This window comes from Hemitrygon akajei, chromosome 9 (genome assembly GCF_048418815.1).
Source record: "Hemitrygon akajei chromosome 9, sHemAka1.3, whole genome shotgun sequence".
Taxonomy (NCBI): Eukaryota; Metazoa; Chordata; class Chondrichthyes; order Myliobatiformes; family Dasyatidae; genus Hemitrygon; species Hemitrygon akajei.
Window position 1 is genome coordinate 123,239,286 of NC_133132.1, and position 26,960 is coordinate 123,266,245.

At 40.1% G+C, this 26,960-nt stretch overlaps 1 protein-coding gene across 3 annotated transcripts; it reads left to right on the forward strand.

Moving 5' to 3' along the window:
- Positions 1-5,741: 5,741 nt before the first annotated feature.
- On the forward strand, positions 5,742-17,431 carry trib2 (tribbles pseudokinase 2). 3 transcript variants are annotated; one of them, XM_073056936.1, is made up of 4 exons: positions 5,742-6,520; positions 6,711-7,138; positions 7,549-7,841; positions 14,338-17,431. In XM_073056936.1, exons 2-4 carry the CDS (start codon positions 6,866-6,868, stop codon positions 14,810-14,812), a joined length of 1,041 nt encoding a protein of 346 aa, XP_072913037.1. In that variant the 5' UTR covers positions 5,742-6,520; positions 6,711-6,865; the 3' UTR covers positions 14,813-17,431. The 3 variants fall into 3 exon arrangements, with proteins under 3 accessions (XP_072913037.1, XP_072913039.1, XP_072913038.1); XM_073056937.1 differs by having other exon boundaries at positions 5,766-5,794; XM_073056938.1 differs by lacking the exon at positions 6,711-7,138 and having other exon boundaries at positions 5,762-5,794.
- Positions 17,432-26,960: the final 9,529 nt, after the last annotated feature.

Below are 26,960 nucleotides of genomic sequence, written 5' to 3' on the forward strand. Positions count from 1 at the left end.
CACTCCCGGCTCTCTTATACGCTTTATATATCTGAAGAAACTTTTAGTAATTTACCCTCCAACTCGTACTTGGTATTTGCATTGATTTATTATTGTCACATGTACCAAGATACAGTGGAAAAGATTGCCATGCAGACTGTTTGTACAGATCAAAACATTACAGTTAGAATAAGATAAAACAAAAACAAAACAAAACTCAACAAGGTGAGGCTAATGGTCCACCTTATCATACAAGATGATCTTTCAGGAGTCTGAAAATAGTGGGAATGAAGCTGTCATTGAACCTGGACTGTGTGGACTGTGGACTGGGTTCCGAGCCTCACTGGCTTCACCAGTGCTTAATCATACACTTACTGATACTGTATTCCATCTGTACTTCTTTGAGCATTCTCCTATTCTGTCTAAGTCCTCCGTAGCCTCTGTACTTCCTCAAAACTACCTACCCCTCCACCTAGCTTCGTAATATGTGCAAACTTTGCAACAACGCCATCAATTCCATCGCCTTTTGTTTCTGATCTGCTATTAGAGAATGAGACAGGGCAGGTGACTGAAGTTTGTGTAGGGAAACACTTGGCATCTCGTGATCATAATGCCATTTGTTTCAAAGTACTTATGCAAAAATATATGTGTGGTCCAATTTTGATTATGTCAGAAATAATCCGGCAAGTGTGGATTGGGATAGGCTGTTTTCCGGCAATACAATACTTAGTAAGTGGGAGCCTTTAAAAAAAAAAGATTTTGAGAGAACAAAGCTTGATTCTGCCTGTCAAAATTGAAGGTAAAAATAACAAATGTAGGAACCTTGGTTTTCAAGAGATATTGAGGCCTTGGCTCAGAAAAAAAGGAGATAAGGTAGAGAGAGAAAAGGGAATGGGGAATGGTGGGGGGGGGGGAGGGAGTACTAAAGACTTCTACAGAGATGCAAGGACAAAATTCATTCTCTGAAAGATCAGATTAGTAATCTATGCATGGGGCCAAAGGCGCTAGGGAAGGTCTTAAATGGCGCTTTTGCATCTGTATTTGGTCGGGAGATGGACGCAGTGTCTGTAGAAGCAACAGTGAGGCTCGGAACCCTATACAGATTACAGAGCAGGAGCTGCTTGCTGTCTTGAAGCAAATTAGGGTGGACAAATCCCCAGGGCCCGACAACTTGCTTGGACCCTGTGAGAAGCAAGTGCAGAAATTGCAGGATCACTAGCAGAGGTATTTAAATCAGCCTTAGCGACAGATAAGGTCCTGGAGGACTGGAGGATAGCTAAAATTGTTCCACTGTTTTACAATGATTTTAAGATTAAACCAGGAAATTATAGGCCAGTGAGCTTGACATCAATAGTGGGGAAGTTATTGGAAGGTATTCTAAGGGACTGGATATATGAGTATTTGGATAGACAGGGATTGATTAAGGATAGTTAGCATGACCTTGTGTATGATACGGTCATGTCTAACCAATCTTATAGAGTTTTTTGAGGAAGTTACCAGGAAAGCTGATAAAGGCAAGGCAGTGGATATTGTCTACATGTACTTTAGTAAGGCATTTGACAAGGTCCCACATGGGAGATTGGTTAAGAGGGTTCAGTCACGTGGCATTGAAGAAGAGGTAGTAGGTTGAATTAGACACCGGCTTTGTGGGAGAAGCCAGAGTGTGGTGGTAGATAGTTGCCTCTCTGATTGGAGGCCTGTGACTAGGGGGGTGTCCCAGGGAACGGCACTGAGTCCGGTGTTGTTTCTCATCTATATTAATGATCTGGATGATAAAGTGATTAACTGGATCAACAAATTTGTGGATGACACCAAGATTGGGGGTGTATTGGACAGCAAGAATAACTATCAAAACCTGCAGTGAAATATGGACCAGCTGGAAAAATGGGCTGGTAAATAGCAGATGGAATTTTAATGCTAACAAGCTGAGGCTTTGCACTTTGGGAGGACCAACCAGGGGTAGGTCTTACACAGTGAGTGGTAGGGCTCTGAGGAATGTGGTAGAACAAAGGGATCTGGGAATAGAGGTCCATAATGCATTGAAAGTCGCATCACAAGTAGATTGGGTCATGAAGAAAGCTTCTGGCCTAATTTAGAGTACTTATTGTGTGCAGTTTCAGTCATCCACCTACAGGAAAGATGTAAATAAGATTGAAAGAGTACAGAGAATACTGCTGGGTCTGGAGGGCCTGAGTAAAAAGGAAAGATTGAATAGGATAGAAGTTTATTCTCTAGAATTTAGAAGAATGAGGGGAGATTTGATAGAGCTATACAAAATTATGTGGGGTATAGGGTAAATGCAAGCAAGTTTTTCCACTGAGCTTGGGTGTGACTACAACCAGAAGTCATGGGCTAAGGGTTAAAGGTGAAATGTTTAAGGGGAACATAAAGGGAAACTTCTTCATCAAAGGGTGGTGAGAGTGTGGAACAAGCTGCCAGCACAAGTAATGGAACGATTTCAAATTCGACATTGAAGAGAAGTTTGGATAGGTATGTGATGGGAGGGGTATGGAGGGCTATGGTCTGGGTGCAGATTAAAGGTACTAGGCAGTTTAAATGGGTTATCAAGGATTTGATGGGCAGAAGGACATGTATCTGTGCTGTGTTCTTAATGATTCTATGGTTTCAGTGGTTACCCGCTTAAGACAGAAAAGCAAGAATTTCTTTCAGAGGATGATGACTCTTGAACCCTACACTAGATAGCTGTGAAGGTAGATCAATTGCAACAATCAATACTGATTTATTGGGGGATTCAGGAGGAATCGAAGGGGAAAGTGGTATTAACACCAAAATCAGATTAGCTGTGATCAAAGATAAGGTAATCTCAATGGGTTCCTTCTACTTCCTTAGAAACAAAATGCAATTTCTTTTTAATTAATCATGCAGTCTGATTGGTTTGACATTACATTAGTTGCAATTTTAGGTGTGCCCATGCTGAAAAAGCCAAAATAAATTTTGTATAAAATGAATTTTTATGATAAATCTGGACTGGATTAAATTCCAATCCTGGACATAGAAATGCAAATCCAAAATAAAATGCATGTACTTTTTAAGAACAAACGACATGGAGAATATTTACTTCAAGTTGTTAATGATCCTTCTCTTCAACTTTACAATTCTGTATAAATTTAAAAATGTAAGTGTTAGGCAAGTAAAGATTTAAGCGCACTGCCACAGCTGGTTCAAAGTTCATCTATGGCCTTGGGATCCATCTATGTGCAGTTTGCACATTCTCCCTGTGACCATATGCTTCACTTTGTTTCCCACATCCTGGTTAATTGGCCACAGTAAAGTGCTCCTAGTGTAGGTAAGTGGTAGAATCTACAGGGAGTTGAGGTGAATAAAATAAAAAGTAATATCTGTGTAATTGGGTGGGAGTGGAATGGTTGGAATGGACTCAGTGACAATTTCCATGTTGTAAAACATGGAAACCTTACATTAAGTCTGCTGAATCATTGGCCTGAACCACCAGGATTACCAACTATTTTCAACACTGTTGTGCCAGTGATTTATTATTTAAAAGACAATTATGTTGTCAACATATCCTTTTATCCTCTCCAAGTATGACAGCTATAAAGGAAATATGCATTTTAAAATCATTAATACAGAATTAGCATTGGAAGCATATGATGGCGTCTGATGTTGCTATGGAAAGGTATGCTTCTGCCTTTTAAACGATTAACTCCTTTCTCAAGCAGTTAAATTGATTAAGGTTAATAAACATTTCCCTTTCCTGTGAATTTTAGCATTAAAATCCATTTTCATATCTGGTAAACATAAGAAGGCCCTTCCAACTAATCAGTCTGCTAGAGTCACCAACAAAAGAAAGTCTGCAGATGCTGGAAATCCGAGCAACACACACAAAATGCTGGAGGAACTCAGCAGGTGGTACAGCATCCATAGAAGCTGCCTAGTCTGCGGAGTCTGCTAGAATTCCTTGCTTTCGCTGCTCATCCAAATCTATCAGCACAATCCTCTATTCCTTTATCTTGTGCACTTGGCCAAACTCCCCTTAAATTAATTTACACTGTTGTCTTCAACTGTTGCCTGCAGTAGTATTTGTAATTCTTTTTGGGTAAAGAAGTTTCTTTGAATTCACTGATGCTGTTTTGTTGTCCAACAGAACCCCACACCTAGCATACTTCTCTCCTTGTCTTTTCTACTTACTCTTTTAATGATCATAAATGAACATTGAAAAAGCTAAAGTTCCTGCTTATAAAGAGTACGGAGATTGTGCTGACTCCCAGAGCAACCAGTTACTGTACTGATCAATAAGTGCTGTCAGGTGGGAGCAGTTTGGGGCAAATGAGGCCTGTAGAGATTTGGATGGTTTATTGGGAACACTGGACAAAAACTAACAGAGAAAGAGAACACTGTGTATAGGGCTCCCTCAATGTTCAGAGCAAGTTAGTGCAGCTGAAAGCACACAGGCAGTTTCGTAACAGAGATATATATATATCTACACACTTGTGGAAAACTCCATTGAAAATGAGGCTAGTCTGGTTATCTGTTATTGACTTCAACTAACCTCAGTCCAGTTGTGCAAAAGAAAAAAAAGCTGGAGAAATGCCAAATAAAGCTTTCAGATATACCCAAGAAATAAAAACACTGCAATGTCATCCCACTCGAATCAATTTCATTATCCTGCAAGAGAGGGAAGAATAAGGCGCTCTTAGTGCAACAGCCTATTGATGAAATGGCATAATTGTGCTGCAGGGCAGGATAATATTCTGGAAAAATTCAGAGTGGAGAGGGTCAAATGCAAGTACAGTAAGTTAGTCCATGCAGTGTAAGGGGGTCAGGTCCGCAAAATCAAAACGTAATGTAGGAAGTTAATGAACGTGTAGTGCAACTCTCTGCCAGGGGTGGCTAACGAGCAGGCATCAAGACACAAAAATAAACGAACTGGAAGACAGGCCAAACAAAAGCAATGCAAAAAAAAAACTCAAAGTGAACCAACAAGGACCACAAAGCCGCAGTAATTGAAAACCTAGGGAAGCCATATGACCTTTTAAAGGCAATGATGGTATGGTATTTAATAAAGCCCTCGTGACTTTTTAAATTTTGGAAATCATCTTCTCCAAACTTAGTTTTGCCTATTTGCCAGTCGCGAAATATGACTAAATTCAAGATATGAATATTGCGAGAAAACAGTTTATGAAAATATATAGCCGTTGTCCCCAAACGCGAGTTATCATTACATTCCCATTTACTTTGGGAGATGGTGAACAAGAAAGAATGCTGTTGCCTGTGGCTTTCTTCCTGCTGACTACATTCCTGCCTGTATTGCACAACACTCACTCAGCATTCACCTCCTCTATGAATAACTATGAATAAAGAGACGCAGCTGCTCGGGATCAGGTTGCGAGCCCACTCACCACCTCGCAGCCCCCTCCGCACCCGCTGCCACTTCATTGAATACCAAAGTAACAAGAAAAGAGTCCGATGCACAAATCCCAAGTATTCCCTCCGCTGCACTAAAACTAAACACACGAAACTCAACTCTTTTCACAGCGACACCTGCTTGGAGGCTTATTATGAGTCACATAACGAATTATCTGCAAGTATAACAAGAGACTAGGAAGGTTACAGCCGTACGCTCTATGCGGAGGGATATCACCTACTTAACGAAGTGAGGTAAAGATCAGCCTAATATAAGCACCAGAAGTGACGCACGATTTGATTGACACTTATTTTATCCAATGCATCACATAATGTTTGTGTTATTGACAGGTCAGTGGAAACGGGAGGCGGGCTGATTACTTATCAGGTTAGTGTGAGGCGCAGTGGACCGCAGTCAGCGATTGCATTTAATGTAAGTAAGTGTGAGTGCTGCTGACATTATTCAGATTGCAGCCACGTAAGTAACACACGGCGATTGAAAATGTCTTATATCGGCTGTTGCTGAGAGGGATTGGCCTGGTCCTGTCGGCCATCCCTTACTTTAGAGCAAACAAGCTGCAGATTTTTTGGGGTTTGGTTTGGATTTTGTTTTGCCAAAAAATTGTGCATCCAAGATCGTCATCTGAACAACTGTGCAGTAGCAAACGCATCGGGAGTTCTTTTTTGAGATATTTAAAGCCATCGCTGTGTTTGATTCGGAGTTTTGGAAGAAACAGACTGTGCACGGTGGAACACGATACGATTGATCTTTTGTCCTTGACTGTTACCTTTTTTATTTTATATAATTATATAAACACACATTGCTGCTCGCCAATATCGGAAGGAAATCGTCAGCCAAAGACTTGCTCATGAGAGAGCGCGTGTGGGCAAAAGAAATTCCCTTAAAGTTTTACTTGCTGGACGTTGCAAAACAGATGACAAGAGAGTGAATGCCATACTCTTGTTTTATGATAGTTTGAGGCTATTTGTTTCCAGCTGCAAGGAGAAAGACGGCGAGAGAGGAGATCGGACGCCACCTAGAGTTGGAGGGCGAGGAGTTGAGTTGCCACCTGGTTGGCTTGTCTGCGAGCGCTTCGGCGACTCTTTCTTGTGTTCGCTGCGGCGAATGCCCCCTCGTAGCCACAAGAACAAAAGCATTGTGAGTTGGCGTTCCACGTTCCGCTTCGAGAACTCCAGTTGATTGTGTGCTTTAAATCTGACACATCACAACGTTCTATGCAACAGACAAAAACTGTAGCAATAAAAATAGTCTAACATTGTTACTCCAAATGGTGCTTATCTTATAATAAAGAAACCTCTTTTACTCCTGATTTTTTTTTATTTGAAAGGAAACTCACTACTGGATCTACAAGCCTAGACCAAAGTACGAAAAACGAGGGGGAAACGCTCTCACAGTAGGTTTACTGAGTAAAATCCTTCCTAAAATACTGTCTGAACGCTTGTCAGTGAATCTATTTTTGAGAGGACTTCTATTTACAGCCCCATGAGCATACAGAGATCCAGTCCAATCACCATTGTAAGGCATGGAAGATCGAGGCATAAGACTCACCACGAATATGAAGAATTATCTTGTGTGAGGACTAGTGACTGCAGCCAGAGTTTCAGCCCGAACCTAGGCTCTCCCAGCCCACCCGAAACCCCTAACTCGTGTCATTGCATTTCTCAAATCGGACAGTATCTATTGTTGGAGCCATTAGAGGGTGACCACGTTCTTGGGGCAGTGCATTTGCATAGCGGCGAGGAGCTCATTTGTAAGGTAAAAAAAATAACAATTACCAATACCTTGATCAATGAAACGCCATTTGGTTCAACATCAATTATGTGCGCGCGTGCAGCATAACACAATACACTAGTGCAAATGCATGAACGTGCAGTCTCTTTGTTAATGTGAAAATAGTGCCAGAAATGCGAGCTTTCCTTTAAAGAAATAAGTATATTTCTGAAATTTAAACAGCAGTTGTTCTTTCATTTGCCAATAGTTCAGTTTCGGTTTAATTTGTCTCTGAAGCTACGGAGTAAGAAAACTTAATATAAAGACCGCTGTATTGGATGCAGGGTTTTAGCCTTGAGTTTTTTTGTAGCAGAACAATCAATAGGTTGAATCACTGTGTTACTTTTCGGAGTGGCGGGGAAAGGTGCGCAACTTAATTTGTTTTGTTTCCACAGGTATTCGATATTGGTCGATATCAAGAAACATTAGCAGCATATTTTTGTTTGTCTGCACATGAAGGCATCAATCAGATAACTGAAATTCTTCTAGGGGAACAAAGATCGTACGTTTTCTTTGAAAAGAGCCATGGGGATATGCACTCATTTGTTCGCACTTGCAAAAGGCTCAAAGAGGATGAAGCAGCAAGATTATTCTACCAGATAACGTCTGCTGTAGCGCACTGCCACGATAATGGCGTGGTACTGCGAGATCTCAAATTAAGGAAATTTGTATTTAAAGACGAAGAACGGTGAGATTTAACAATTGTCGTGTTAATCTGCCAGATGTAAACGCAAATAATTTTATACATTATAATTGTTAGGCCGCAGAGGTGTAAGAAAGGACGCGCTATAATTTGTTTAAAAGTATTACACTCCTCCTCCAATGATATCCCTTGTCAATGACGTTTACTTCGCTTGATAAATATTTAAAGCAACTCTGTATTACGTTGCAGACGAAGATTTGGGCAATTGATTTAAGTTTGTAACTCTACCAAATATCCACTTTTAAAAACAAAAACACGGTTAATCATTGTCCCAGAAACTGGCAGTATGTTTTAGGCTTCACGAGATTATGTTTTACTTGTCATATTTAAAGGGTATTTCCTCAATGTAATTCACTTATTTTAAGTTTATATTTGCCTTCCCCTTAAAATAAAACAGAAGATTGATATCTACGGTGCTTTTTCTTGGAGCACGGCACTCTGGCGCATTTTTTTTTACTGGACTCTGAATACTGCAGTTTAAGTTGGAGCTGACTGTGTGTTGTGTTGCTAGAGGAGCAAACTAGGGTATCACAACCGCAGACGTAGATGGGCTGCCTTGCTGCAAGATACTGTATGTCCTTCCCACGCAGTGATACCTAGGTCATAAACTCTAGTGGGCTAGTGGCGGAAGGAGATGGCTTTGTAGCTGGTGCAGTGGAACAATTAAACAAAAAGACTGCGCCTATTTTGTGTATTTGCAGTGACCCACGTGCTATTGCATTGTGTATTGGAGTTTGCATATTACATGCAGATAAAGACATGGTTTACCCGAGGGTACAAGACTAATATTCTCACGCTTTGAATATCTTAATTTATTGCCTTCTCTCTTTCCAGCAATTCTTTAGATTAACACAACTTAAGCTGAAACTTGAGGCGACATTGCTGTTTAGTCTGGGAGGAAGAGGAAGGGGTAGGCGTTGAGGGTTTAGTAGGAACACGCTTTGGTGCGCCACATCCCACACCAATATACAGGTATAGCCCCCGGCACCTGTGTCCGCAGGGGAAAATGTTCACAGTCGCTAATTGCCCGTCCACTGATAGAAAAATGGGAGGGCAGTTCTAATGTTTAAACGCCGAATGTGAATGCACACCATATTATGGAAGGCGATTTTAGTTAGCAGTATTATATGCTATTTTGAAAACTCAAATCTTTGACCCGTGGGTTGCATCATGCGCTTTTGCTTAACCACAAGCATTTGAGGTTTGCTGTGTGCCGGGACGCTCCTGTGCATGGGATAGTACAAGCACCTGGCGAAGCCCGCAACGGGTGAGACCCCCATTCCCGTGACCAGGAATAATTACGTCGAGCTCTGGGAGGCGGTGTGGTGAAGTAGGCTGACCCGGTGGCAAGTTCCTCGTGTCTCTATGGCGACGAAAATGCATTTCCGGCATATTGCTCTGTGGTCTCATTCACAAAGCAATGGGAAGGTATTGGCAGTGGTAGTTTCCTTTTCACTCGCCAAACAGCTGTTTTTTCCCTCTCTTTCATTTTAAATCCCCATACTTTTTCCATGTGTCCTGTTCATAAACTGCTTGGATATCAACACTGGGAATTGCCTTCTGAACCACCGATTTGCTTAAAAGAAGCTTTTTAATGAATAGATTTTAAACTTGCTAGGGCGTACCGTCGTCCAATGATGACGACCAGATTGCCTGAGTAAATCAGGCTGCTAGTGTTGAAGAGGAGCTTGTCACTTACAAACCTGATGCAATTAGGCATTGAAAATATACACCTGAAAGTACATCAGAATTAGGTTTATTATCATCGGCATGTGACGTGAAATTTGTTAACTCGACTGCCCCAGTTCAATGCAATAGTAATCTAGCAGAGAGAAAAAAAATAGTCAAGTAAATCAACTGTGTATATTGAATAGATTTTTTTAAGAAGTGCTAAAACAGAAATACTGCTTTGTATATATTTTTTTAAAAAGTGAGTTAGTGTCCAAAGATTCAGTAGCCCTTTAGGGAATCGGATGGCAGAGGGGAAGAAGCTGTTTCTGAATCACTGAGTGTGTGCCTTCAGGCTTCTGTACCTCTTACCTGATGGTAACAGTGAGAAAAGGGCATGCCCTGGATGCTGGAGGTCCTTAATAGTGGACGCTGCCTTTCTGAGATACCACAACTTAAGGAAGTCCTGGGTGCTTTGTAGGCTAGTACCCAAGATGGAGCTGACTAGATTTACAACCTTCTGCAGCTTCTTTTGGTCCTGTGCAGTAGCCACCCCACCCCATACCAGACAGTGATGCAGCCTGTCAGAATGCTCTCCACAGTACAACTATAGAAGCTTTTGAGTTTATTTGTTGACATGCCAAATCTCTTCAAACTCCTAAAAAAGTATAGCCGCTGTTTTGCCGCCTTTATAACTACATTGATAAGTTGGGACCAGGTTAGATCCTCAGAGATCTTGACACCCAGGAACTTAAAACTGCTCACTCTTTCCACTTCTGATCCCTCTATGAGGATTGGTATGCGTTCCTTTGTCTTGCCCTTGCTGAAGTCCACAATCAGCTCTTTCGTTTTACTGACATTGAGTGCCAGGTTGTTGCTGCGGCACCATTCCACTAGTTAAACATCAAAGTAATTAAATGCAGAATACAAAAATAGCTCTGCCTTTTTAAAAATACAACAACCTTCCCATGGCTTGTCATCCATTTTTAAACTTATGGTGGTATTATTTTAATGTATTGGGTTTCTGTATTCATTTTTGTTGGGTATTTAATATGGCTAGTTTAACAAAAAATCCATCACTTGATTGCTTAATATGCAACATAGTGCCCAGAGCTTTAAAGTACTCCTTTCACTCCATTTGTACTGTAAGGCAAATAGGATGTTGCTTATTGCAAGTAGGACTGAATGCCTGATGTTTAAACTGAAAGGAAGATGGATTGGTGGGAAAGAGGTTTAGGTAGCAAGATTCTAAAGGGTGTGCCTGCATTCAGTAATCACCTTGAGCTGTGAACACAGTACGTTGGAAATTGCATGTGTAGCTGAAAAGTGACTTGCTTGCATAGTAAGTTGGTCTTTATTTCAAGCAGTTTTACATCACTTAAGACAACAGTAGTTGCAAAGAATGGGTTCAATTCCATAATGGTTTTGGGTAACAGAAGAATTTCTGGGCAAAACTGAATCTCCAGTGATGTAATGAGGTATCTGATAGATAATTGGCAACTTTTAGTAGTGTTTCTTCCTCTGGTTTCAGAGTATTTAGACTGTTTAAGTGGGTGTGAACACTGAGCTGACAAATTATGCGAACTCTGATGTTATGCTTCTTAAATGAGAATGTTGAGAGTAAACTTCACATACACTGCTTGATCATAAGTTTCTATATAAGGGTACCCTTTAAGATAAGGATGGGGAGTAATGAGATGTTTCAGAAATGTTTATAATTAAATGAACTTTATAATATTATTAACCAAACTTGAGGAATGATTGGAATATCACAAGCTATAATCCAACAGTTTAAGGAATAGGTAGCTAATTTAAAATTATAGTTTTGGGTAACGTATGAACTTAATTATAACAGCAACATTTGAGTTTGCAAATTTTAATTTATTTTGTGTAATGCTGATTTTCATGCAACTGGCAATACTTTGATTATTTGTATTGTCCTACAGTGACACTTACAGGCACATAAAAGGCCTTTGCAGTTGGTACCTTGAGGTGTGTTATCCTCCAAGATGCATTTTGGGCGTAATGTCCTTAAATGATATACTTTTGGCTCCCTTCTACTGTTGGTCTATTCACTTTTCATCAAAACAGAAGTACTGGCACAGTTTTACATAATGGCTTATCTGTTAAAGTTTTCTTTTTGCACTATGTTTTGGAAGTACATTAAGGATAAATGCTCCAGGGGTCTAACTACCTTGGTCTCACCATTGTGATGTTCCACTCAAAGACAGTAGGGGGTTCTGGAACCTTCATCAATTTAATGTGTCTCAAATCTGTTGTTTGCATGCCTCCAGTTTAAGATTTGTATTCTCAATTATGTTGCAGGCTTAATGCAGAGGAAAATGTCCGTAGCTGCATTTGCTGCCAGAGGTAGCTTGTTATTTTGGATTAAATGGGGTTCACCCATGGCACAATAAGCTTTCTAATGTTTGGTCACATTGAAATTTCATTTGCTTAGGATCTGCTGCCTTTTTTTAATACTATCAGAGTATGATTGTCCCTTTGGCCTTTGTCTTTTGAATGTAATGACTCATGTTTGATTAAGGTTTTTGCCTGACTTGGAGCCTTGCCCATGTAACTATTCTTTATGTATGAGTCCAGATGTTGAAATGTTTGCAGGGTGTTCTCTCTTAACATTTATAGTCAACAGCAGATCTGACCAGGCAACAGCACATTTCTTGATGTGGTAATCAGGTAATCAGCCTCTAGGTAATCAGCAACCGGATTTTCTTTAATCACATTTTCTAATATAGAAAGTAATTCAGTTGAGACACCAAGTAGGTTGATATGCAGCAGTATTAAAATGCAATTGATGTTCAAGACAGGAGTTGGGGTATTATAAGTTGGGGAAAATGTAATGGCTGAAATTTGTTACCCTGAAGCAGAATTCAATAACCCTCACTCCCAACAATTCTGTTACTGTGCATTATTGAATGACAATTTAACTAAGGAGTCAAGCAAGCAGAACTCTCATGATTTCCAAATTAAGTGCCTCAAGTAGGAGAAAACTGTTCAGTTAACAAAATAAATTGGGACACTCCTGCCCAAATTATGTAATTAGAATTTTGTATTTAGTTGCACAGTGATGTTTTGAGTTCATTTGAAGAATGCTTTGTTTGCCTGTGCTCTTTGTTTTTGTAGAGAGCTGTCATTGATGTGGGAGTCTGAAGTATTTGTGTAGTCTGCTTTAAAACTGCATCTGGTTTTTTTTGCTCTTGATTCAACAAGTTGCTGCTTTGTTAGAGAAGTTGTCTGTTGTATGAATGCTTTGTTTCGTTTTGAACCATTGCCAATTATTCTAATAATTTCCATTTTAATGTTATTTCAAATGTAATCTTTTTATATTGGGTCCATAATTTTTGTTAATATGATTGATGGAATTTGCACATTGGAATAATCCCAGTTGATGTAAATGATAAATTCTGTGACAGCTCAATCTGTGAATCTTCTGCATGTTCTATTGGATGTATAGTATTATAAGGGAACCTCTAGACTGGAGAAACAAAGTAGAATGGGTGCTTTAATGTTGAGAGAGAATTTTGAATTCTAAAAACTTTTGTTAATGGTCTTCAACTGGTTTGGTGCAGAGTAGCCATAACTAAAAAAAATTATTTATAGAAAGTAATGATTTAAAACCATACACAACTGTAATCTTGCACAACAAAGCGATTGGTTGTAGGAGGTACCAAATTACTAAAAGTAATGCTCCAATTTCCAGACATAGAACTTAGCTTTAAGGATGTTTTGGCTGTATGGAAAATTATAATTTTAATGAGTCATGCATTGTTTATGATTCTCCACATGGTTAACTGAAAGAGCTGTGTTTTGTTGCATTTTGACATTTTTAACATGCAAAACTTTATTTTCTTCTGAAATTGTGGCATTTATACATCTGTCTTTAGTAGGGTCTTTGCAAAAAAAAAGTCCATGATTAATCTGTTGTTTTGCATAATATGACTTTGATAGATTGCTGGTTGTGAATGATGATGTGATCTATATTTTAATCTATTATTCAATTTTTTTTTGCAAAACTGCCGAGTTTTGTGGAAAAATAGAAGAAACGAGGCAAATTTGACATCACTTAAATTTGCATTTCATCCCATCTTAAGGTTGAAAAACCTGTTGTGGAGACTTGCATGGTGGTATGCTGTGCATTGAAAATGATAGGACACATTGCCCTAATTTAAAAAAACATAAATCACTGTACATACTAGAAATACCTAACTGGTGAAACAGCATCTGAAGACAGATATTTCAGATTCATGACTATTCTGGTAAAGTATCTTAATGAAATGTTAAATCTTTTCTCTCTCCACATATACTGCCTTACTAGAGGAGTTTTTCCAGTATTTACTATTTTGTTCTTTAATTATTTTTGGTTATAACACCAGTCAGCATGCTCTGCTCACAGCATAGATACATTAGTTTTTGTAGACCTTCTACCAAATATTATGTTAGTTTTGACACCTTATCTAATTTAAAATCTAAATATAACAAAGGAATTTGAAATGCCTTGTCATATGTGTGCTACTGCTGTAAAATAGAGAAAAATTGAACAGCATGCCTATTTTTGTATTCATTCATTATCTTTTTCTATTCATTCACCTGTGAGACAGCAGGTTTATGGGGTTGAGTGGGATCTGGGATCAGCCATGATGGAATGGTGGAGCAGACTCAATGGGTTGAATGGCCTATTTCTGCTCCTATGTCTTATGGTCTTATGGGCTCCGTATCCTCCTAATTTAAGATCTATCTCAAGTGTGGTGACATTTTAGACAGTTTGTTTGTTACATTTTTTTTCTCTCTTTTGTAGGACACAAGTAAAATTGGAAAGTCTTGAGGATGCTTACATCTTAAATGGTGAAGATGATGCTCTTTCAGACAAGCATGGTTGTCCAGCGTATGTGAGCCCTGAGATTCTTAACACTAATGGCAGCTACTCTGGTAAGGCCGCCGACGTGTGGAGTCTAGGTGTGATGCTGTACACAATGCTTGTTGGACGGTATCCCTTCCATGATGTGGAGCCAGGTTCTCTCTTTAGCAAAATTCGCCGTGGCCAGTTTAACATTCCAGAAACGCTTTCCCCACGAGCAAAATGCCTTATCCGTAGCATTTTGCGTCGTGAGCCTTTGGAAAGGCTAACATCCCGGGAAATCTTGGACCACCCTTGGTTTGCCTCTGATTTTTCAGCTTCTAGTTCCGGATATGGTGCTAATGAAAAAGAAGCAGTTGATCAACTGGTACCTGATGTGAATATGGATGTTGAGTTGGACCCATTTTTCAACTGAAGTTTATCGTTTGAGTGGGTGTCATCGAGAAGAAACAGCAGTTGGTCTTCATCACCTGAGGGAATCCTTCCTCAGTTGCATAATGGTACCTTGAATCAACCTAGCTTGGTAGCAGAAGTGGTGCCGATGTACTGAGACTTTAAAATGACTATCAAAGTAGGACTTCTAAGGATTTACATGTAGCACAACTAATTAGGGGTTCTGCTGTTGTTAGATTGATTTTTGGATGAAATGGCAGTGTAAAATATTTGCAGCTTCTCATCTCATGGAGCCACGGAGAATGCTGAATACTGCATTGTAGGTAGTGGTGCAGTACCTCACTCCATTTTATAATGGTTACAAATCACAATAAATAGAAACTTAGCGTCGACACAATGTAATACATTGGCATCGCACTGTTAGATTATTTTCCTTCTCTCATTATTCAGGGAATGTACAATTCTCCTTTAAGAGTCTCCTTAATTGTTTCTGATGTTTTGCATTTTATTCAATGTGATTCGTAACAAGGAAAATTAGGTGCACATGAACCGACATGCAATGCGGGTGCTAAAAGGAAGAGTTCTGCTTGTGTTTATATGTAGCTATTTTTCATTATCTTGTGTAATTTTTTTTTTTCCTGAGTAAACTACATATTCTTGTCAGAAAAGAGCATTTTGATGCTCAGTTCCCTTGGAGGAAATAAGTTATCTGTTGTGTACAATATTTTTGATGCAGCTTGGCAGGAACTATTAAAATGACATGTCATACATGTGACTTTACTGGTAGTGAAGTCCATAGTGGCGAATATTCAGGGTTTGAAGTACACCGACTGTAACTGTTGTACTAGTGTAAAGAAAATCGTTTCCTTAATTTTTGAGTTTGATAGTGTATTTATTTTAAATCTCAATATAGTTTTCCACCCCACAACAGTATTAACTACTTAGTTTTTCATTTATCTCCTCACTGCTTTCTATTCGTTCTTCCATTAATTCTGGGTAATAACTCCTTTAGTTGTGCAGAGATACTGACACGAAGTTAAGCTATCCTGGACCTTTCATTCTTATCTAACATTTAAGATTAATCAAACTTCATAGGGTTACTAATTTTTTAAGTGAGTGCATACTAAATGAAACTATCACAAAATGAAATGCAATTATCTATCTGTATTGTTGCATCTTGTTTAGGGAGCTTAAGAATAGACATTTGAGTGCTTTGCAGTTGGTGAGCAAGATAACTGCAACAAGAGCATGCACTATTTGATCCACAGAAATGTTTAGCTGGTCTTACCCCTCAGCAAGCATTGGGCATCTTTCTTGGCTTGTAGCAAGGGCTGAGAACATCTATGTGCCAGTGTTAAGCCCACGTAACTGAATAATATCGCAATGCAGATGCCTAACTTGCTGCACAAGTGAACAAACAGAGGTGGTCATCATTGAGTATTCTGCATGGTTTAATGAATCCTAAAGCGCCATTTTTGGATTGGATAGTTTCTCTTTTCTGGCAATTCCAGGTCATTGTTTTTTTTTAAAATTGACTGAGTTGGATCTTGAATATTAATTTATGAAATTAGTTTTTGTCAGAATTTTGTTTTAATTCAGTAAGTTGGGCTTCCATGATTTGTGATACAAAATACTTTCAATATCTGGGACTGACCACAAATATCTTCCAATGTTAGAGTCCACTTGTAATCTTCTAACATTAAGCCCAGCGTAATACTGTATGCAGAAGCACCAGATGTTCATTAGATTGTTTTTTAATACTTATGAAGGCATTGTGTGCCTAGATTAAATTTTGTAAAGTTGTACAGTTCATCTAAAGAGTTGGAATATGGTACTTTGACAATTTGGTAATTTGTAGTCTTACTACCCATGGTCAAAATATTGTGAAAATAAGATGTGACCATTTACAAAGCATTATATTCATAACAAGCACATTGGACCTACAAAGCTGAAACAAGAGGACTCAGATTAATCTGTGCCTACATAATGTATTTCAAACCCCGAATAGGTTGTAGATTTTAATTTTAGTTTTCCAGATTAATTTCCTTCTGCTTTTGAAATGCTAAATATTAAGAACCTTTTGCCTTGCATACTTCCCCTAGCCCCACCCTCTATCCACCCCGTGTTGTCTCCTGTACCTCGATTGTTTGATTACTGCCTGTACCAGTTCTGTGAAATGGTCATGTTCTTGCGTAGGTATGCGTGGACTATGTAGTACGTATCTGTTAACTTGAATTTGTGCTTTTATAGTATGTTGCATGTACGTACAGCTACTTGACCTATTTGGCTTATGGATGCTTTTGCCTGCATTACAGGAGAGCTTGTATATGCCAATTAAAAACACAGATGAGAATGATTAAAGTTCTCCTGGAAAGGGTGGGGGTGGGGGGAGGGGGGAAGCTGCAGCTGATCTGCCAAGTGTTAATTTAAACAAAATCACAAGAAAATGGGAGTGAAATCATATTCACTCTGCGGATGGTGCTATGTTGAGAAGGACTACTTTGTTTTAAATTTAAGTGGAAGGGGAACAGAGGAGACTGCATGGTGGGTTTTACTGCCTCTGGTGTTTTGATTGTATTGTATTTGGTTTGATGTTTTGTCCTAATCTTCTCCTTCAGTAAATAAATTGTGAATTGCACAACTACTGAGTGCTGCTTTTTCTTCGTGTGTGTGTGTGTGTGTGTGTGTGTGTGTGTGTAGATGTTTACCTTGTTTCTTTTGTGACCAATGAGTTCTTCCAACCAAAACCTCCGGATGCTAGAAGTCTGGAACACACACAGAATGAAAAAGGTACTTAGTAGGTCAAACAGAATCCTCCATGCAGAAAAAAAGAATCAACATTTCTGCTCAGGACTTTTTGTTATGACTGGAAAAATAAGTGAACCGTGTTTTAAGCTGCGGAGAGGAGAAATGGCGGAGAAGAGAATCAATACTCAGGATACAGACCAAAGGTGTCAAGGTAACAATTAAATTAAAAATACCACTTGGAACAAAACAATACAAATTGATATAAAGTTAGTCATATTTATCAATAAGGAGGTGTTCATGTGAAATAGTTGCACTGCATTAAGTTCCATGCATTGCAACGTGCCTTCTCTGAAGATGAGGACTCTGCCTGATGTGGAACCAATTTGCATCACTCCTCTCTGTTGTCTCTGAGCTTCTTGTAGCCCATCACGTCTATTCTCCATCCATTGCCACTCAGTCCTGTCTGCTGTCACTTGTATTACTCCAATGAGAGCTTGAACAGCAACTCATCTTGTGGCTATTATTTTGCCTGCACCTTTTTAATTTATATTTCAGTCTTGTTAGCATTTTGTTCTACTTGCTGATTATTCTTTAAGTAGTTGTTACTTCGACAACTTTAATCTCCTTCCATCGCACACAGTCCCTGTGTTTTCTCCACACCTCTTTCTCTTCAACTTAAGCCACACTTGTCTGTTTTGGAAAAAGGGCCTTGGTTGACTTTCCCCAGTGAACAGTTCTCTGATAGTTGTGGTTTTTGACCTTTGGGATGGTAGGTGACAAAGGATACGACTGGATATATATGGAGATTGAGTGGTCGGGTTATTTATGCCTACTTGAACTTAAAATAATTCATCTTGCCTGAGATGATGCTCCTTATTATGGTTATAATACCGTTGCACTATTTGTGTTGACTTTCTCTTATTTATTGAACTTCGAAGATTCAGAAACCAGAAATGTAAAATGTTTACATTAACTTACCATTGTTTTATTTCTTCTTTTCTCCTTCCAAGGCAAACCCCTCCCAAGAAAACAAGAAAATCTCAAGTGCAAACTTGCCTCCTTGCTGAAGGTTATTTCATCATTGTAAATTTAAATTCCTGTTGCATGAGGACTTGATGCTTGAATGTTTGACCAGGCCAACATATGCTGGCAGATGTGTTACTTCAGCTGAGTCACACTATTGTAATTTGTAGTGAACCGCGAGCCTGGCCCAAAGGAAATTTCTAGAGATAGACTACTTAGATAAAATACTTCTGTTGGTATCGGTCTTCAAATATCTCAAGTGTCTACTGCAGAGACTTGCATTCCATATTAGGTCAACTTGTCAGACCAGATTCAGGGAGCACTTGACCTGGTAAGTCAGCTTCATTGGTCTGAGCCAGGAAAGTTCCCTGGAACCCCATCAATTCTATTCTATTTAATGTCAGAATCTTCCTGATGACCAGGCCATTTGGTGCAGTGGATGTGGGAGTAATCCAAATTTTGGTTGATGCAAGCCCATCAGCCTTGACTTCACTTTTTTTTTATTGCTGGGCTTCCAAGAGAACACATGGGTTTTCTGTCCTGTGTGATATCTCCAACTGCCAACTCTTTGCAGCAGGGACCGGTAGTACTGGGATCTTTGTTTTCTGCCCTTCATTAGATTTCTAGGGTGTGCCACATGGGCATATTGAGATTTGGGTGACCTCCTCATTCACTTAGAGAAACGCCAGTTCATCTCGGACCTAGGGGCTTGACCATTCAACCCCTTGCCCCTCTCCTCTGTTGGGAGGAGTGCGACAAACATTCATTCTGGCTGCCTTGATCATCTTCGCCAAATCACACTTAACTAATCCATAACTTTGTCTGCAACTATTGCCTTTTAAAGTTGATTGATTAAAATGCGTATCAGTATGTTAAATTCTTTGCTTCTTTTCGTACAAGTGATGTACTTGAGTTTTTATAGGAAATATTCTTGTTTGTCTTTTCTGTATGAAAAGCTCATGTGCCCTGTGCTCAGGAATGTATGTATTGAATATTGGTATTGCCTACAAAACAAACCCGTAGCCTCAATAATAGCCATTGGGATCATTTGTATTGACATGCAGATTTGCCTCCTTGTGGAAGAAGACTGGAAATTGTGTTTAAAAAGACCTGCACCATCTGAGCAATAGTTGCTTTGTTGATTACAAAATAACTGAATGAAGAACATATTTTGAGGATGTGTATTTCCTTGCGTTCTTTGAAAATAAGAATCAAAGTTCAATGTGTTTCTAACTTGCTCTAATAATTACAAAAGCACACTGCCTTTCACAATATACTGAGCTAGCTGCCTTTTCCACTTACCTACTGCACGATCAAAATAACTTCATTAATATGAGAACCTTTTAATTGTGGGTTTAATTGGAATCTTCAAGGTCCCCAGCAGATCACTGAGTAAAGGACTGACAATCTCGAGAGTCCTGAGATTAAGATCCAGACAAAGTTCTTTATGCAGAGTTTAGGTTTTTTTTTACCACAGAAATGCTGTGGGTGTTTGTTTTTGAGTGTATTTTTTGATCTGTATGAATGTGGGGAGAGGCTGAGGAAATGTGATGAAGTGGACTTGGTTGACAGGTAAGCATTATTTGAAAAATGTGTTTTCCTTCCCAGCACTATCAAATCTACCTGGTAATTCAGATAAAGAACTGTCACCCAGATCCAATATCAAAAATGTCCTTTGATTTTTACGACCAGTTTTACAATGTTCTATGGGCCTCCATTATAACGGCAAGTAACTATTTTTATGTCTCTCGCAATTTCAGCAGATTTTTTCCAATCAAATTACAGTTAAAATCAGCTTTTTTTTTGTATATAGGGCAAACAAAATGACTGTCAAAACTGTATTGATAATGTTACTAATTCAATCTAGAATTTGTGGCCTATTCGAAATTCATATAAGAACAAGGGAAGCTGAAGTTTGTGCATAAGCATATAAAATTGCTAAAAGCTGCACTTATAATAACTTACCACCAAGCACATCTCCCCACGCCTCCACCCACCACTTTCTGCTTTCCGGAGGGATCCCTTGTCTATTTGTCCTTCCCCATTGATCTCCCTCCTGTCACTTATCTCTGCAAGTGGATCCAAGTGCAATACCTGCCCCTACACCTCCTCCCTCCCTACCATTCAGAGCCCCAAACAGTTCTTCCAGGTGAGGCGACACTTCACCTGTGAGTCTGTTGGGGTTATATACTCTCTCCAGTGCTCCTGGTGTGGCCTCCTGTATATTGGTGAGACCCAACGTAGATTGGGAGCCCACTTCACTGAGCACCTACGCTCCATCCGCCAGAAGAAGCGAGATCTCCCAGTAGCCACCCATTTTAATTCCACTTCCCATTCCGATATGTCAATTCAAGGCCTGTCACAATTAAGCCACACTCAGGTTGGAGGAACAAAACCTTATATTCCATCTGGGTAGCCTCCAACCTCTAATGGCATGAACATCAATTTATCAAACTTCTGGTATGCCTCTTCCCATGCCCCCCCCCCCCCCAATCTCCTTCACCATTCCCCATCCCCTTTCACTTTGCCACCTGATCACCTTGCCCACCCATCGCTTCCCTCTGGCGCTCCTCCCCCTCTTCTTCCATGACTTTCTGTCCTCTGCTATTAGATTCAATCAAGTTTCCAGCTCTTTACTTCACTCCTACCCCTCCCAGTTTCACCTAACACCTGTTGTTTCTCCCTCCCTTCCCCCATCCCCACCTTTTAAATCTACTCCTCATCTTTTTTTTCCCAGTCCTGCTGAGCTGGTCTTGGACCAAAACTTTGACTATACTCTTTTTCCATAAATGCTGCCTGTCCTTCTGAGTTCCGGCAGCATTTTGTGTGTGTTGCTTATAACATTGAACTTGAAGTTTCAACAACTCCCTGGCAAGTTGCTGTCCATATCAAACAGATGAGAAGTTCTTTGTCATTCTTTTACATAATACAATTTTCATTTGGGTATTCTGTTCTTCGTTTTATTGAGTGACTTTGAAGTAATCTGAATGCGTGTATATGGATGATTTTTTTTTCCATTTACAATTCCTGGAAAAGCATATGCTTTTGGCTATCATAGATTAGCAACAGTTTATTTGAGATAACTCGTGTTATGTGCAAGATTTCTTTTAGCATGGTAATTAAAAATAATAGCTGTCCAATTTGTTGGCAGTGCCTTTGGGAAAATTAATGTAAAATTGCTGTCCTATTATTTCTAAGTCCCTGTTTTGGTGTGTTTTGCTGATATGTTTTGTTTCATATGCATGATTTTTTTTGCCCTTGTAAGATACTTTGTTTTAATTATTATTGTAAAAAAAATTCTCATGTCTAATCTTTCTCTTTTACTCCATATTGAGCATTAGGATATTGCTACTTATTTGCATTTTGTATTTCAACATTGAGTTCCATTATTTTATCAGCTATTAATGTCAGGCTAATGTCGAACTGTTACATCACTGGCATCTACCTGACTGAAAAATTGTGTTCTGCAAAGATGATATGACAAATGTAAATTACTGCCCAATCAGTCTGCATTAAATCTTGTTCAATGAAGGAAGCTGTAATTAACAGTGCTCTTAAATGGACTCTACCAATAATCTGATGCCTAGTTTGGATTTTTATCAGGACCACTCAACCTCAGATCTTATCAAAGCCTTGGATCAAATTTTTAAAAAAATTAAAGATTAGCTTCATTTGTCACATCAAAACATACAGTGAAAGGTGCTGTTTTTGCATCAATGACCAACGCAGTCTGGGGATTGTGGCGGGTACTACCTGCTGGTGTCGGCATGTTCCAAGTACCACCAACTCACCATACATCTCTGGAATGAGGGAGGAAGCCCACACAGTCAAGGGGAGAAACTTACAAACTCCTTTCAGATAGCAGTGGGAATTGAGCCATGACTGTTGGTCACAACTGCTGTAAAGTGATTGCGTAAAAATCGGATAGGAGCTTCGGTGATAATGGAATGCCACTGCACAGGTCCTCACTGAAGGATTCGCTTTGGAGAGGGTGAAAACTTTAAGTTCCTAAGTGTCAGTATCTCCAAGGACCTGATCTGGGCCTAACACACTGATTCAATCATGATAAAGGCTCTTTTTCATTAGGTGTTTGAGGAGATTTAGTACGTCAACTAAAACCCTTTCAAGCTACTAAAGATGTGCAGTGGAGACTGTCCTGTCCGACTGCATCGTAGTCTGGTATGGAGGCCCTAATGCACAGGATCACAAGAGGCTGCAGAATGTTTTTGACTCAGCTTGCTCCTTCACAGGTTCAACCCTTCCCACCATCTTAAAGTGTCGATGCCTCCGGATGGTAGCATCCATCATTAAAGACCTTAATCACCTGAAACATGTCCTCTTCTCATTACTACCATTAGGTAGGAGGTACAGGATCCTAAAGACCACTCTCAATAATTCAGGAACAGCCTTTTTCCACCTGCCATCAGAATTCTGAATGACTCGTAACATTTTGTAATTTATACTAATTTTATGTCTTCACCACATTGCCAGCATAAAACAACACATTTCATAGCATATAAGGCAGTGACAATAAACCTAACTCTGGTTCTGATTCCTTTGGTGTTGTACCCTGTTGGTGTACTGGATTTTGTTTTCACTGAGCCAGACAAACTTCACTTACAAGATGACAGTAGTTCAAAAAAAAGTAGATGAACACTATTTTAAGAACAATTAAGAAGTGGAAATAAATGCCAAACCTGCAACTCCCAAACCACACTAAAACGAGCATTATATCGGCATTCATGCTGAGGAAGAAGTTGAAAGTCTTTGAAGATAAAGGATAAATTAAGGGCTAAAGCATCTTCAATAATGGATTAAAAGCTAAATCCTGTTAGCATCTGTGAAACTGAGACATTCATTTTCATGTTGATGTCCCTTCATCAAAATCAATAAAAGTTAGAACCAATAATCATGTTTTAAGCTGCAAAGAATGAGCATGCGTGGAGAGAAAGAAGGGATGTTTGTGATTTAGAGGAGATAAACAAAATCTGAAAGACCCAATAATATAGGTGCTGAGTGCCATAGGGTGCTGAAAAGAAGCCAGGAGCAGGAATAGGCCACGTGGCCTCTCCAGTCTGCTCCGCCATATCTCATCTACACCAGTTCTCAGAGCTGCCTCTGGACTAGATCTCCTTAACTCTTAATTTTCCAATCTTTCAAAAATGTATCTACTTTATCTTAAAAGAAATTTATCTTTCTTTTGATTTTTCTGAATTGATATCACACTTTCACTCATTAAACTACATTTGCCAGGTTTTCACCCACTTACTTGATCTATATATCCATACCTGCATCTAAATATATTTACATCTGAAAACTTGATGCTGGAATAAGACCAGAAGACATTGAAGCAGAATTAGGCCCATCGAGTCTGCTCCACCATTTCACTATCTCCCTCTCAACCCCATTCTTCTGCCTTCTCCCTGTATCCTTTCACGCCCTGACGAATCAAGAGCCTACCAACCTCCATCTTTACATACCCAGTGATTTGGCCTGCAATGCCATCTGTGGCATTGAATTCCACAGATTCACCACTCTCTGACTAAAGAATTTCCCATCATCCCTGTTCTAAATGGATGACCCTCTACTCTGAGGCTGTGCCTGCTGGTCCTAGACTCCCTCATCATAGGAAACGTAATTCCACATTCACTCCATCTTTTCATTTCAACAGTCAATAGGGTACAATAAGATAAACCTTCATTCTTCTAAATTCCAGTGAGTAAAGGCACAGAACCATCAACTGTTTCTCATTTGATAATCCTTTCATTCCCAAAATCATACTCATGAACCTCCTCTGAACCCTCTCCAATGTCAGCACATCCTTTCTCAAAACAAGGGACACAAAACTACTCATGATGCTCCGTGAGGCCACCCCAGTGCCTTCCACAGCCTCAGCATTACGTCCTTGCTTTTATACTGTAGTCCTCTCGAAGTGAATGCTAACATTTGCCTTTTTCACTTCCGACTCAAAGTGAATCTCACATGAGGGCTCCCAAGTCCCTTTGCACTTCAGATATTTGAATTTTCTCCATGTTTAGAAAAGAGCTTATGCTTTTATTTTCTACCAAAATGCATGATTATACACTGTATTCCATTTGCCACATCACTGGTCATACTTCTAATCTGTATAAGTACTTCTGCAGCCTCCCTGCTTCCTCAGCACTACCTGTGCCTCCATTTAGCTTCGTATCGTCTGTGAACTTGGGCAGCACCGCTTGAAGGGCTGAAAGGTCCTATTCTGCACTGTATCTCAATAAATTAATTAATAAATAAGTCTAAAACGCTGCCCCCTGCACCAGTTTCTCAGCCACACATTCACCTGCCAAACCATCCTGTTCTTTCCCTTAATGGTGCATGGTGCAGGCAGCAGTCTGAAGATTGCTATCCAGGAAGTCCTGCTTTTCAGCTTTCTACTGAGCTCCCTAAATGTTCTCTTTAAGGACCTCCTTGCTTTTCCTGCCTGTATCATTGGTGCCAATATGTACCAAGACTGCTAGCTGCTCACCCTCCTCCTTTAGGATGCCATGGATCTGAACTGAGATGTCCCTGACTCTGGAACCTGGGAGGCAACATATCAACCCGGCGTCTGTAACTCACACAAAATATCATGTCTACTCCTCTAATCATGGAATCCGATGATCCTCCCCACTTCTCTTCTGTCCACAGCCCCAGTCTCAGTGCCAGAGACCTGATTGGTGTGGCTCGCCCTGGTAGGGCATCTCCCTCAGCAGTATCCAAAACTGTATACTTATTATTGAGGGGAATGGCCACAGGGCTAATCTGCACTGGCTGTCCATTTCCTTTCCCTCTCCTGACAGTCACCCATTTTCCTGCATCCTGTAACTTAGGGGTGATTATGTATGAACTGAAGGTGATTGAGTTGCAGTTCCATTTCCTTGATGCGTTCTCTGAGGAGCTGCAGCTCGGTGTACCTGGTGTAGAGATGGTTATCTGGGAGGGTGGAGGTCTCCCAGAATTCCCATATCTCACACAGAGAACACCACACAGCCCCTGGAGCCATTCTCACTGCCCTGATGAGGAATGAAGAAGAAGGAACTTACCAGGTACTTACCTCACACAAGCCTGACGAGCCAATGGCTCCCCACTCTAACACAAGCTCACTCACACAACGGCTGTTCCACTTGACCCTGCTTTATTTTTATTTGCCTTTGCTAATATGTGAGGCCTCCTGCATCGATTCAACTTGACTGTGCCGCTGAAATCCCACAAAAGCTCCTTAGTTCAAATCTCTTGCTCCATGACCTGCACAACCTGACTAACTGCTAATTCGACTGAGATGGCGCCGAACTGCTAGGAAGTTGAGATAGCATTGTTCAAAGCAAAAGCCTGGGCATCCACACTGGCCACTATAAATGTGAGCTGGATTAATCAAGTACATTCAGTGTGGATTTGTCAAGGGAAGTTCATGGATAATCAACTTGAAACTTTTGAGAGTAATGACAGGTGCCAATGGCGATATAGTATTTGTTGGAATATGCCGTATATGACATTTGTTACTCCCACGTGGCAGACTGAATTAGGAAGTAAAAGTGCATGGGATCTAAGGAAATTGGATTTAAGGTTAACTCTGGTAAGGAACTAGGATGATAATAAGCAAGAGTATTAGCAACTAGAGGAGTATATACAGAAAGGTTCTATAATGATCTTGACTTAAGTGTGGCGGCTTTAATTTAACTGACATTAAAAACTGACTTAACACGAGGAAATCTGCAGATGCTGGAAATTCAAACAACAACACACACAAAATGCTGATGGAACACAGCAGGCCAGGCAGCATCTATAGGGAGAAGCGCTGTCGACGTTTCGGGCTGAGACCCTTCGTCAGGACTAACCAAAAGGAAAGATAGTAAGAGATTTGAAAGTAGTGGGGGGAGGGGGAAATGCGAAATGATAGGAGAAGACCGGAGGGGGTGGGGTGAAGCTAAGAGCTGGAAAGGTGATTGGCGAAAGGGATACAGAGCTGGTATATAAGGTATTGTTCCAGCTGGGTAGCCTCCAACCTGGTGGCATGAACATTGACTTCTCTAACTTCCGTTAATGCCCCTCCTCCCCTTCTTACCCCATCCCTGACATATTTAGTTGTTTGCCTGTTCTCCATCTCCCTCTGGTGCTCCCCCCCCCCCTTTCTTTCTCCTGAGGCCTCCCGTCCCATGATCCTTTCCCTTCTCCAGCTCTGTATCACTTTCGCCAATCACCTTTCCAGCTCTTAGCTTCATCCCACCCCCTCCGGTCTTCTCCTATCATTTTGCATTTCCCCCTCCCCCCACTACTTTCAAATCTCTTACTATCTTTCCTTTCGGTTAGTCCTGACGAAGGGTCTCGGCCCGAAACGTCGACAGCGCTTCTCCCTATAGATGCTGCCTGGCCTGCTGTGTTCC